The 13,396-nt window shown below is 39.0% G+C and overlaps 1 protein-coding gene across 1 annotated transcript in view; it reads left to right on the forward strand.

The window, feature by feature from the left end:
* Positions 1-13,396, forward strand: part of ABCC3 (ATP binding cassette subfamily C member 3) — an 81,877-nt gene that overhangs the window by 66,286 nt on the left and 2,195 nt on the right. Inside the window, exons 22-29 of the mRNA XM_087710030.1 lie at positions 528-735; positions 2,186-2,496; positions 3,588-3,787; positions 3,884-4,010; positions 6,739-6,840; positions 10,246-10,392; positions 11,037-11,195; positions 12,154-12,320. Coding sequence (XP_087566156.1) covers positions 528-735; positions 2,186-2,496; positions 3,588-3,787; positions 3,884-4,010; positions 6,739-6,840; positions 10,246-10,392; positions 11,037-11,195; positions 12,154-12,320 — 1,421 coding nt within the window. The remainder of the gene's footprint in view (positions 1-527; positions 736-2,185; positions 2,497-3,587; positions 3,788-3,883; positions 4,011-6,738; positions 6,841-10,245; positions 10,393-11,036; positions 11,196-12,153; positions 12,321-13,396) is intronic.

Genomic DNA, 13,396 nt, shown 5'->3' on the forward strand with positions numbered 1-13,396 from the left:
TAATTCAACTTTTGTAACAGCAGTAACAAATGGAGAATCAAGCTATGGTTTGCAGGTTCTTTAAGTGTATCCTGTAAACTGGATTTACAGCAGAGTTCATGCAGTGATATTCTGAAACAATAGGCTAGAGATTGCTTTAGTATTATATTGTACTATTGCTGAATTTAAAAAGGTGCTTTTGGCCAGTTTGAAAATAGACACGCTGCAGTGTTTGTCTTTGTCTTGATATGGAATGTAGATACAATCTAAAATCTCTTTAATGCTTTAATTTGGTAATTTCATAAATATTATAGAAGCGTACTTTATTTAGATTTGTAAACAAACGTATTTTCCTGACCAAATCTTTGATGTACTTCTATTCAGGAATTTCCTTTGTTTCAGCTTTGGGTTTTTTCCCCCTCAAAATAATCTGCATGTAAAATATTCTAATTTCCAAATTTTCAATTATTCTTGTGAGTTGCTATTATTATTATTAAAATAATTTTGCATGTACAATATGTAAATATTTATTTTCCATCAATTTACAGGTCAAATTTACTGTTTTCTGGCAATACATGAAGTCTGTTGGTCCTCTTATTTCTTTGTTGATATGCTTCCTGTATTCCTGCCAAAATGGTGCTGCAGTTGGGGCCAATGTATGGCTCAGTGCGTGGACCAACGATAAAGTGATAAATGGGACTCAAGAGAATGTGAAAATGCGAATTGGAGTCTATGCTGCCCTGGGTATCTTGCAAGGTAATTGTATTACATGTTTCTGCCCATCTATACAGGGCAATTACTCAAATTCCTAGTTAAGAGTGTTGATATAACTATTTTAAAATAGTGATCATTGTGGTTTCTAGCATTCTTTAATACTTACTCAAAAAATCCTTGCACAGAATGAACAAAATACTAAACAGTTACGTTGCTTCGGCATTGTGTTTTATTGCATTGTGTCAGCACCCCATTTTGATCTGCAGGCCTTTTGTATCCTTCCTTTACCCCAAGCAATGGTAATGTCCCCATTCAATGCTTTCAACCCGGAAGCATTTCAGTGCTCTCGACAGGCCTGTATCAGTAGTAATAGAATAAAAAGAGAGAAGATATTGTGGTCTGCAAAAAAATAGGAGACACTAATAAAGGAGAATATTTGTAGTTCAGCGTTGAAATCAGGGGTCCTCGGTGCTCTCTGAGCTTGCTTGTTTTCTTGCAGAGTTTTGATTACCCAAACTATGTAACATTATCAGCGCTGATGATGTTACCTACTTTGGGTAATGAAACGTCTTCAAGAAAACAAGCAAGCTCAAAGAGCACCAAAGACCCTGTCAGGGTTCTAAGTAACACCACCAATGAAAGAAGACTCCGAGGCCAGGAGAGATGTCATATTGGCACATCTGGGAAAACCCGAATCTGAGAGTTTTAGGTTTTCCCCACCCAGAAGAAAGTCAAAGTTCCATCCCCTGCACCCCCAAGTCCATCACATTGCCTAATTATGTCTTCATCCCAACTGGAGACTACCCCCAGTCACTCCCCTCCAGGTGCAGGGCAATTGTTCTTGATTCCCAGGGAAAAGACTGTTGTTGTGGCTAAACTTCCACTGCTCCTTGAAATCCCCCCTCCTGCTTTCCCAGGCACTAAATGTGGTAGCTCGAAAAAGTGCTTCCAAGGCTGACAGACCCCTCACAAAGGGGTCCAAATAGCATCCAAAAGTAAATCAGAATCCAAGGCAAAGTATTGCTCAAAGTTCCAATTTATTAAAAGAGCCATGTTGGCACATCTGGGAAAACCCGAATGCAAAAGCTTCCTGGTTTTCCCACCCAGTTGAAAGTTCAAAATCTTGCCCCTTCACCCACAAGTCCATCACATGGTCCAATCTCCCACTGCCATTCTGGCAGTTCCACCCATCCAGTTCTGGTCAGGTGCAGAGGTGCAGAGACAAAGGATGACCTTGGCTTTCTAGAAAGAATTTTGTTGTGACTACATAGTATGTGACTCCTTACAATCCCCGCTCCCATTTTCCCACAATAGAAAATACATAGCAGAATAATAGAAAGTGTGGCAGGTCAAAGACCCAAAAGAAAAGATGGGTGCAGGCCTGATAGAAGACAGACTAACAATGTAGTGAAGTTGCATAAAACAGAATTTCTAACTTCTGGGATACAATGTGATTGACATCTCCTTCCCATTGTTTCCTCTTTTGCAACAGGGCTGTTTGTTCTGATCTCTTCCTTTTCCCTAGCCATGGGTGGCATCAAGGCAGCCCGTATTCTGCATGCAGCACTGCTAGAAAATAAGCTCCACACTCCACAGTCTTTCTACGATACAACTCCAACAGGCCGAATCATTAACCGCTTTTCTAAGGACATCTATGTGATTGATGAAGTGATACCGCCAACCATACTGATGTTTCTTGGAACCTTCTTTAATTCTGTATCCACAATGATTGTGATCATAGCAAGCACTCCGATATTTGCTGTGGTTATAATACCTTTAGCAGTTGTGTATTATTTTGCGCAGGTAACGCTCGTCATTTTTCTTCTTTTTTTGTCACCTCATTATTTGCATGATTATTTTTGAAGTACCAGAAACCTGGGCAGGTAATGCACTCTTTCAATGTGAAAGAATTAATCTGTTAATTAATACTTAACATAATTGCATACTTTCCTGGGTGCAGTCCCTTTGAAACACAGAAGCCAGCTCTTCTGTATGAAGGAAATCTCAGTTAGGTTTACAAGACTGAATAACTTATTCACAATCATTTACTTACTTCCCTATTGCAAGTATTTTTGCTGTTGTGATCTTTCCTAAAATAATTATAGCCTGCCCTTTGTCTATAAGCTGCTCCAGCAATGGTAGAAAACGCTTACCAGTAGAAACCAAAATAATAAAAATAAAATAAAAAACATTAAATATCATCAAAGTAAAAGCAGTTGCTAGCATTTAAAAAACATTTAACAAACCAGAAACAGTTCAGAAGAAAAATGGAAGATAATTTTAATCTCTACTGGTGTAGATCACTTTAGTACTATTTTGGCATGTTTTTTTTATATATATTTATAATGCAGTGGGGATTTGACATTAACAATGGAAAAAGAATCTTATCATGATAGGTTAAGGCTTCTTTTCCTGATTGGAAGGCTTGTGTTCAAAATCACTGTTTTTAAAGTGATATTGATGCAGCTAGTATATTAGGATGGAGTGGGGTGATGGTGAAATCTATATTTGAAATCTCTTCCAGAAAATAGATTATACCCTCATAATCAAGGTCAGACTAGCTTTTCCTCAGAAGTTGTTTTTCAGTCTATAAGACATAAGACATTTTCATACTTAGAGCATCCAAGCATGTAAACATCACCTGAAGCTAAAATGGCACAGCTCAGGAACGGCTTTACTATTGATTCTGATGTCTCATAGGCTTTCCCAAGATTTAGTGAGACAATCCCAGAGAATTAGATACAGCTTCTTTTTCCAAGGCTTTTCTCCTTTGGGAACTGTATTGGTTATCTATGATGTCACAATCTTGAGATCAAATTTGTAAAATGTTTTAAGAGCTTTTGTTCTGTGTCCCCCCTCCCCGCAACATAATGCTTTTGAACCTGCAATGGCAGCGGTTCTATGTAGCTACCTCTCGTCAATTAAAGCGACTGGAATCCGTTAGCAGATCCCCCATATATTCGAATTTTTCGGAAACAGTCACAGGAGCCAGCATCATCCGAGCCTACAAAAGAGAGACGTCTTTTATTTACACCAATGACACAAAGGTGAATGACAATCAGAAAAGTTACTATCCTGGAATTGTAGCCAACAGGTAAAGTTGTTTTTAATCTCAGCCTCTTATTGGAAAAGACAAATAGTTCCAAATGAAGTGAGGATTCTGTACTAAAAATGTTTTCTCATTTACTAGGTGGCTGGGAGTTAGAGTTGAATTTGTGGGAAACTGCGTAGTATTCTTTGCAGCCCTTTTTGCCGTACTAAGTAAAAACAGTTTGAGTGCTGGCCTCGTTGGACTTTCTGTATCTTACGCACTTCAGGTGTGTATAATACATTGCTTATATTAGAACTGAAAGTGAACCCTCATTGTAATGTGATCCTTTCATTTGACATTCTGATTTTAATTGCATCTCTCTCTCTCTCTCTCTCTCTCTCTCTCTCCCTCCCTCCCTCCCTCCCTCCCTCTCCTTTTTTGTGGCAAAGTAAGAATATAAGAAGATATGGAATGAACAGCAGTGGGTTGCCTCTTATGTCTTGGGTTGTGCTGATTTAGGAAGCAGTAATGAGCAGGACGAGGGACACCGTGGCTCAGTAGCTAAGATGCTGAACTTGTTAATCTGAAAGATTGGCAGTTCGGCGGTCCGAATCCCTAGTGCCACGTAACAGAGTGAGCTCCCGTTACTTGTCCCAGCTACTGCCAACCTAGCAGTTCTAAATCATGTAAAAACACAAGTAGAAAAATAGGGATCACCTTTGGTGGGAAGTTAACAATGTTCCGTGCGCCTTCGCCGTTTAGTCATGCCAGCCACATGACCATGGAGACGTCTTCAGACAGCACTAGCTCTTCAGCTTTGAAACGGAGATGAGCACCGCCCCCTAGAGTTGGGAATAACTAGCACATATGTGCGAGAGGAACCTTTACCTTTAATGAGCAGGACAGTGAAGGGAACACGGCTGTATCATGTACATGAAAGGCATGTTAAGCACAGATTGAACATTTGGGAAAATGAAATGTTTGCTTGGTATCCAAGAGACATTAACACAGGTACCAAGTAACTGTGCATCTTGTGGAGGGAGTTCTCCATGCAGATGATAATATAGCTGAAAATGTCTCTCCTCTGCCATCTTTTGGACATGTTGTCCCATTTTGGAGATGTAGCTGCAATTGTGGTTCTTACTGTGCCATTGTTTGATAATGCCTTCTTGCCATCAGCATGCATGCCCAGCCTGGTTGTTAACCATGTTTCCTGGGCTTAGAAATCAGAGTCTTTGTCTAGCCTCAGTCCAACAGAAGAGATAATCATAAACAATAAGTAGTCTAGACTCAAATCAAGGTAGAGTTGCTTTTGGGAAGAGAAAGCCAATGGCAATATTAGAAGCAGTTGCAGAGTGAAATATTGTGAGGAGGCTGGGAACGGAGGGGAAGAAAGATCAGATATCAGTAGTCAAGAGATAATGGGTAAGTCATTTGACAGCGTATCTTATAAACAACAACTTGGTCCAGATGGAAAGAAATTGGGGGTGGGGACATTTCACAATCTTCCTAGACTCTGGGTTGTCCTTTTTTCTTTGATCTTGCCCAGCTGTGCAGGCTTCACATGCAAGTTAGTAGGAAGCGACAATGATTATTGCAGACTAAGATGACAACCAGTGGTGGTAAATAAACCAGAATGCATAGGGGGGGGGGTCCTTCTTTAACGGGGCCTTTCTAAGGCTGTGTTCTGCTTGTATTTGAGGAGAAACCATGTTAAGATATACTGCTTGCTTCCACATCTTTTCTAACAAAAGGCCTTTAGTTAACAACAGCATATTACGAAAGCTATCAGACTGCACAATCTGTCAGGGATTTAACTTCACTTTTAGTATGAAGGGAGGTGGGGAGAGAAGACATCTGTTTGGCTAAGGGCAGGGTGGATTATGTGGCCCTGAAATTGAAAAGCAAAAGATTGGGCTTCACTTTAAAATGTGCACAACATTGACAACGTGCATTTAGAAACAGCAATCTGCAGTAGTAAAATTGTTTGTGAACTTTGGGACTTACAGCATCTGGGAAGATCAAAGGATTTGAATTGGGCCATGCAGCCTTAAAAGCTATTAAAGTTGAGATTACGGCAATAGGAAGCAGATCGATTGAATCTCTATCCCAGGTAACAATAAGGTTACACATTCAGATTGGCATAGCAACTAATTCTAGTCTTACATATTTTTAAATGGAATGTAAGAAACAATACAAGCCTTAGGTAGTTTCAGTATAATTAAAGATACAGTAGTAAAGATATTGTGGTTTAGAAAAAGTTTCGGTGCCTTTTCCTTATTTAGTTTTTATTTTTATTCTGCATTTAAGCCAGAGCACCGTACAAGTTCAAAATAGACCCAAATGTAGAAAAAAAAAATACAAACTCAGATATCAGTTCTTAACCTTTAAAGTATTATAAGTACCTCACGTGGAAAGTTGAATAAAAAGCTCCTAAGGATTATTTCCTCAACTTTGCTGTCATATAACTGGAAGCTACTTGGTCTTCCAATCTGAAGTTTCAGCTTTGATCCTCTTGTGACATTGTCCTCCCTACAGATAATCTTGATACCTTGTTTCCACAAAAATAAAACCTCCCCAGATAATAAGCCCAATTGGGCTTTTGAGCGCATGCACTAAAATAAGCTCTCTCCTGAAAATAAGTCCTCCCTGAAAATATTGCAACACAGCAGCAGCTATGAGGTGACCACACTCACCTCCTCCTGCACCTCAAAAATAATAAGACCTCCACACCAAGCACTTATTTTGGGGGTCAAAACACAGTATCAGCACGGCCTTTCCAAGTAAAGAATTCTCTTTCTCTACAAAGAAGATAGATCATAAGTATTAGGAATGTTGATCACTGCATAACATCTGGATTTTCGGCCTTCTCTTTTAAAGACATGCTATGGAAAAATACTGCTTAGTTGTATTTTAGAAATATCTCTGCCAATGGTAGCTACAGTATCTGGGTTACTTTTTGTAGCCATGATTACCTTCTGTCACAAGGTAATACTTTTTTGATCATTGTGTAGGTGACAATGTCTCTGAACTGGATGGTACGAATGACATCTGATCTGGAAAGCAATATTGTGGCTGTAGAAAGAGTGAAAGAATACTCTGAAAATGAAACTGAGGTGAGTTTCTCTGGGGGGGGGGGATTTTTTTCTCAAAAAAAAAACAACCAAGCTGCAATGTAAATATATAATTCCTCTATTGACTGGGATTAATTTGGTGCTACATATTTCAGGTTCCTCAGACTGAACTCAGCATAATCTACTCAGACTTTTGACCCAAAATAGCTAGATAAGACTCTGGTTCTATACTAGAATGAAGTTCCATTAAGAGACTGTTACCCTCTATCAACATGAAGTAGAAATCTTTTTAGAACCAGGGTGGTTTAATTATACTTTTTCCACAGTTGCACAGATATCCAACCTTGCATTCTTCAACCATGAAGTGATTTTTGGTGGTTGACTTAACTCATATTTCTGCCCTGAGATACTCTAGCCCTGAATGGAACCCACACAAGATTAATGAGTTATATATCATATTTTTGCTTTCATTTCAGAAATAACACAGTATTGGAAAATACATTCACTCCTAAATTAAGGAAGAGCATTTATTTTGTAGACCCGTGATGGTGAACCTATGGCATGCATGCCACAGGTGGCATGCGGAGCCATTTGGTAGGGTATGTGAGGTGTTGCCCTGTTAACTCATGTGCGCGCTGGCCAGCTGGCTTTGGCCTTCTTTTAAGGCCGTTTTTTTACCCTCTGGAGGTTTCCGGAGCACAAAAAACCAGCCCTACAGGCAAACCAGATGTTTGGGAACCGACGTCCGGTTTGCTCCTAGGGGCTGGTTTGCTTGTTCTGGTTTGCTCGTTCCGGAGCCTTCAGGAGGCTTCCCTGAAGGCTCCAGAGGGCAAAAAATGGCCCTACGAGCAAACCAGAAGTCACTTCCTGTTTGCTTGTAGGGCTGTTCTTCACCCTCTGGAGCCTTCAGGTGACTTCCCTTAAGGCTCCGGAGGGCAAAAAACGACTCTACGAGCAAACCGGAAGTCACTTGGCAAGCCCACACACAACCCCCCTGCACTCCCCCCGCTTTTGGCACATGATCCATAAAAAGGTTAGCCATCGCTGCTATAGACTATTCCATACATAATATAGAGTGGCTTCAGCCTGCACCTTAACTATTGTTGTTTTGCTTTCATTGAGTTGCAACAATGAAAGATATAACAGTATATGGCAATATGTTTTTCTTGGTAAAAATTAGTGCTATCATTGTTATTCAATGTCATTCATTGTTACTATATTATTCAATACAGTACGTAACATGCAAGTTTGCCATCCCCATGAACCTTTTAATGTTATTGACATAATTCCTCCCAGAATTCTTTGCCATTGGCACTAACTAGGATGCTAGGAGTTCTGTTATTCCAAGGAAGATTAAAAATTGTTGTAAATACAATTGATTTTACTCACATTACCCAAAGAATGTAATGCATCTCTTCTTGGACATTAATATCACAGTGCTGGAACTGTTAACTATTTGAAGCTTCACTATTTTTAGTGAGGCATTTTCAAATGTTTAACTTTCTAGTTGATAGAAATAGAAGTTTTTGGGTGTTTATATTTGGCATCCTTGTAATCATGCTGTTATGGCACTGAGACCGTACAAAGCCATGTGTGTGGCAATCTGCTCCAAAAATAATCTAAGTAAAATGTTATATTCTATTTTGCCTGACAAAGAGACGTAACTTGAATGTTTGCATGTTTTCATGGAACAGATAATTTATGTGATCAACAGATGTGTTCAACAGATATTTACAGATAATTTATATAATGGAAGCTCTAGTGCTATGCATATCTGTAATATTTAAGAAAAATGAGAACATCTGGGTCAGCTTTACGTGCAAAGGTAAAGGTTTCTCTTGCACATATGTGCTAGTTATTCCCGACTCTAGGGGGCAGTGCTAATCTCCATTACAAAGCTGAAGAGCCAGTGCTGTCCAAAGACGTCTCCGTGGTCATGTGGCCGGCATGACTAAACGCTGAAGGCACACAAAACGCTGTTACCTTCCCAACAAAGATGGTCCCTATTTTTCTACTTGCATTTTTTACATGCTTTCGGACTTCTAAGTTGGCAGAAGCTGGGACAAATAATGGGAACTCAGTCCATTACATGGCGCTTGGGATTCGAACCGCCGAACTGCTGACCTTTCTGATCGACAAGCTCAGCATCTTAGCCACTGAGTCACCACGTTCCTTTTTACAAATCTTTTTACAAATTTCCTATCTGGTATACAAGGAATACCAGATAGGAAACACAACCAGATGAACTAATTCTATTTTGTAGTAAGGTTATATTAATAGAATCTTACAAGTCTGAAAGTACATCCCTTTCTCCACCCCATCCCCTTTACACCCCAAGAAACTAGGCAGGGTCTCTTCTGAGCCACTTGTCCTGCTCACAGCCCTGCTATGGGCTAAGATGCCTTTTATCTGGATGTTCCCTTGGCTATGTCTCATTGCCCTATCTCCCAGGGTCAATCCCACCTACCATTCCAGTAAGTGTAGACAAATATTTTATACTTATTCAAGCTACGAGTCAGTTTGATGCAGTGATTAAAGGCACTCAAGAGGAGAAAACAGGAAACTGAGTTCTAGTCCTACCTTAGGCACAAACCCAACTGAAAGACTTTGAGCCAGTCACTGTTGCTGAGCCTTAGGAAGTAGGCCGTGGCAAACCACTTCTAAAAATACTACCCCCCCCCGCCCCCCAAAAAGACCCAAATAGTTGCTAGGAATCAAGTCTGGCTTGAAGGCACAAAAACAAAAAGAGTCTGAAGCTAGAAAAATAAGATATATGGCTGCACATCACAGGAAGCGATTGTGTAGCTAATGAGATCCACCAGGCATATTCATTAGCAAAGTAGCATATATTTCAGCCTTTGTGAGTCTTATCCTTAACGAAATTATGTACAAAATGCTTTGTATTCAAGAAAGGTTTATTTGTTTACATATTGATTCATTAAATTTACAGCTGGCCTTTCCTGTTAGAGCTCATGGCATTTTACACCTTTGTTTTATCCCCACAATCAATTTGTGTGACATCAGGCAGATATACTGGCCTCCCTTACATGCATCAGAAAAGTTTACGCGCAGATGCAGAGGCTGAAATTGTTTCACATGTGTTTCTAAAATGCCAACTGTATACACAATGGCAAATTAACTTTGTACTACTTATTGTTAGAAAGCTTGGTTACTTTTATAACTGTGAGGCTACCCTTCTCCTCCTTTGTGACCGATTTTCAGATACCTCCATGAAATTTGCAAAAAAATAATTTGAAACCCAATCCAAGACCTTACCACCCTACCAACTCTTTTAGATGATTCAGTAAACAAGCCACTTGATGTTAATATTTAGCAGAAGACTAAATACAACTATACTTGTGGAGCTTTTAGTGCAATATATTTTGTCAGAATTGAAAGCATGGTTCGAGTGCTAACACGGTATCCTGTAACTCCTTCCACATTCAGGCACCCTGGATCATAGAGGATAAAAGACCTCCAGAGGAATGGCCCACCCAGGGAGAAGTGGTCTTTACAAAGTATTCTGTCAGGTATAGGAAAGGACTCGATTTGGTGCTGAAAGACCTCAGTTTGAGTGTAAAAGGTGGAGAAAAGGTATGTTTCTAACATAGCAGTGAATCAATCTTTATTTTCTGTTACCTGCATTTAAAAAGGAAGAGTTCAGTTTTGTAACTTTTGACTTAATAAGATAGTTGAGTATTTTTTTTAAAAAACGCCGTCTCAAATAAAATTAAATCAAAGTCATTACCTACTTTGTCCTCAGTATCCTTAATCGTAGAATTGATGCTTTGTTGTTGTTATTTCAATGGGGCAACCAAAGAATTGTCCATTCTTTCTTTTTTTTCTTGGAATCTTTGCTTTTATGCAATTAAATTAATTAAATTAATTAATTATGTAATTTAAATATCAACTGTACAAAGGAATTAAGTTCTTATGTAAAAGGCATTAATATTTGATATAGCTCTTATAAAGGTTATTTTGTGTGTGTGTGTGTGTGTGTGTGTGTGTGTGTATGTGTTCCCTTGACTTTATTTCCCAACTTTTCTGATATAGGATTTCTGACTATTCTTTTTTTCATGAAAAATAGCAATCATGTGATCACAGATAAAGATCTTGTAAGCATAACATAAAGAAGAAAAAGAACACTGCATATAAACCATAACCTGAACAAGTTTCATGCCATCTTTCAGTGGGACCATCATTTTAATCATTGCTGATTCTTCAAACCTGTAAACTAGGTTGGGATTGTTGGACGAACTGGAGCTGGCAAATCCTCAATGACCCTCTGCCTCTTCAGGATACTAGAAGCCACAAAGGGGGAGATTACCATTGATGGGGTGAAAATTGCAGATATTGGCCTTCATGACTTGCGATCCAAGCTGACTATAATTCCCCAAGTAAGCCTACTTTTATGCATTAAACCATTCTAATGGGGATTGTTTGTTCGTATATAATGTATTGGCTGCCGAACTCCAGTGGATTTTGGATTGCAAATATATACCCAACAATAGCAATTGCAGATTTTTGTGTTAGAATAATTGCCTTATGTCACAGGGCAGGTGTAAGTTGGGAACCAAACACCATAGTTTAAATGAGATGTAGAAATGGAATGACAATGACCTTTGCACGTAGAATCAATGTATCTTGCCCATTTATTTTGCGAAAGGATTTTTCAGGATGCCTAAAAACAAGATATTCTATTTCTATATCTTTTGGACCTAAAGTTTTCGATCTGAAAAGATTTTGGGGCATAAGAGAGTTGTATCATTTCCTATGCCAGAAAATAGTTGTTCCTGCAAGCGGAAGCTTTATTTATTATTAAAATAGCTACCCATCTTATACATATGACTCGGTGCAGCTTACAAACAATTAAAATGAATATTAAAATAGCAAAATAAACAATACAAGTGAATTGGTATATGGTACAAAACATGGCTGCATGGATAGTATCAGATATTCAGCATATGTAACACCACTACTCTGTGAGCTACAGAGAGACACCTTATCAGGGAGAGGTGCGGCATATAAATTTAATAAATAAAATGCCTGTGATTCTCCAGGTATAGTTCAATGTGTTGGTGATCACCTTTAAAGCCCATCATGATTTGATGCTGGGTCACCTATGGGACCAGCTTCCCCCATCTTCTTCTGCCTTACTATTTGATCCAGCAGGTTGGGTATATTACAGGTATGGCTGCTCACTCTCAGAGTGCAGATTATAGACCCAACCTTGTTTCAGTGTCTCTTTGAGTTAGAATTTACTTCAGAAAAATCCTAATGCATATTTCTGTATGGCTAGGTAATTCATTTTTCTTTAGAACTGTATTCTAAACCCAGTTTGATCATTTTCTTAAGGACCCTGTTCTTTTTTCTGGAACACTGCGAATGAATTTGGATCCCTTTAATAAATATTCTGAGGAAGAAATATGGAAAGCTCTTGAACTGTCCCATCTGAAGAGGTTTGTCAGCAGTCAGCCTGCTATGCTCGAATTTGAATGTTCAGAAGGAGGAGAAAATCTGAGGTAATTACTGTTCTGATTTGGAAGATTTAAGTGTAACAAGGAGGCATTTCAAGAAGAATGTTGAAATATCTCTCTTATGAGTTCCAGCAACTGCATTCCTATCCCCTTTCTCCCAGCAATTTATTGTCTATGCTCAGTTCTCATTAAAAAAAATTATGTTTGGATCCCATCAACTCCTGCCCTACTCTTTGTTGCAAACTGTGTATGTGTGTGCATGCACATGAATACTGTCTAACTATTAATACAGTATCTGGGGGCAGTTCTTACTCCTGGAAATAGTTTAAAACAGCTGTCAGCTTGAACCAAAAGTAACCTATCTAGTCAATTAGTTATTCTACTTTTTTATCCCAATCTTTTCCACTGTCTTTCCCCAATCGGATTCTCTCCCATTTTCCTTTCTTCTTTCCCCAGACATTTCATGATTTTCATTTCTCCCCCAGGCACCTCATTTTATCAGTCTTAGCATCGAGGTTGTTTCCTCTTGGGTGTCGCAACATTTCACACTATTGAATTGTTTTGTTTTGTTTAAGACAACGTTTTCCGATGTTTATAAAAAGGTCTTCAATACGGTCAAGCTGTGGAATGTGCTTTGAAAGATAGGAATCACAGAACATCTCGTTGTCCTCATGTGAAACCTACAGACAGCTCAGGAAGCCATAAATAAGGACAGAACATGACAGGTAGAAGGAAAGGAAAGAAGAAAACCAGCAGCAGGATGAATGATTCTATTGCAGCAAGTTGGGTGCACTGTTGGAAAAACCTGAAATACCCAGCTGGAAAACAGATCCTCCTGGAGAAAATCTAATGTGATTTCTAAGAGTCAGCAGCACCAAAATCATGCTGACTTCATGGGTGCACATCATCAATAAATCAATTGAGGGAAACAATATAAAATGTAACATTAGAATATACTGCAGGGTTGGGACTGTTTGTGTTAAGTCCTCCTCTTTGCCTGTGTTTCTACATTATTGGAACAGACTTCTTTCTTCTCTTGCTCTCCTTCTATGCACAAAAGAAATGTTTGTGGTCCTATGAAGCTGTTTTCGTGATAGATAATGCACTGTCTTGAGATACCC

The sequence above is a fragment of the Thamnophis sirtalis genome, unplaced genomic scaffold (genome assembly GCF_051295495.1).
Source record: "Thamnophis sirtalis isolate CommonGarterSnake01/CBP01778 unplaced genomic scaffold, rThaSir2_p1.2 scaffold_3, whole genome shotgun sequence".
Taxonomy (NCBI): domain Eukaryota; kingdom Metazoa; phylum Chordata; class Lepidosauria; order Squamata; family Natricidae; genus Thamnophis; species Thamnophis sirtalis.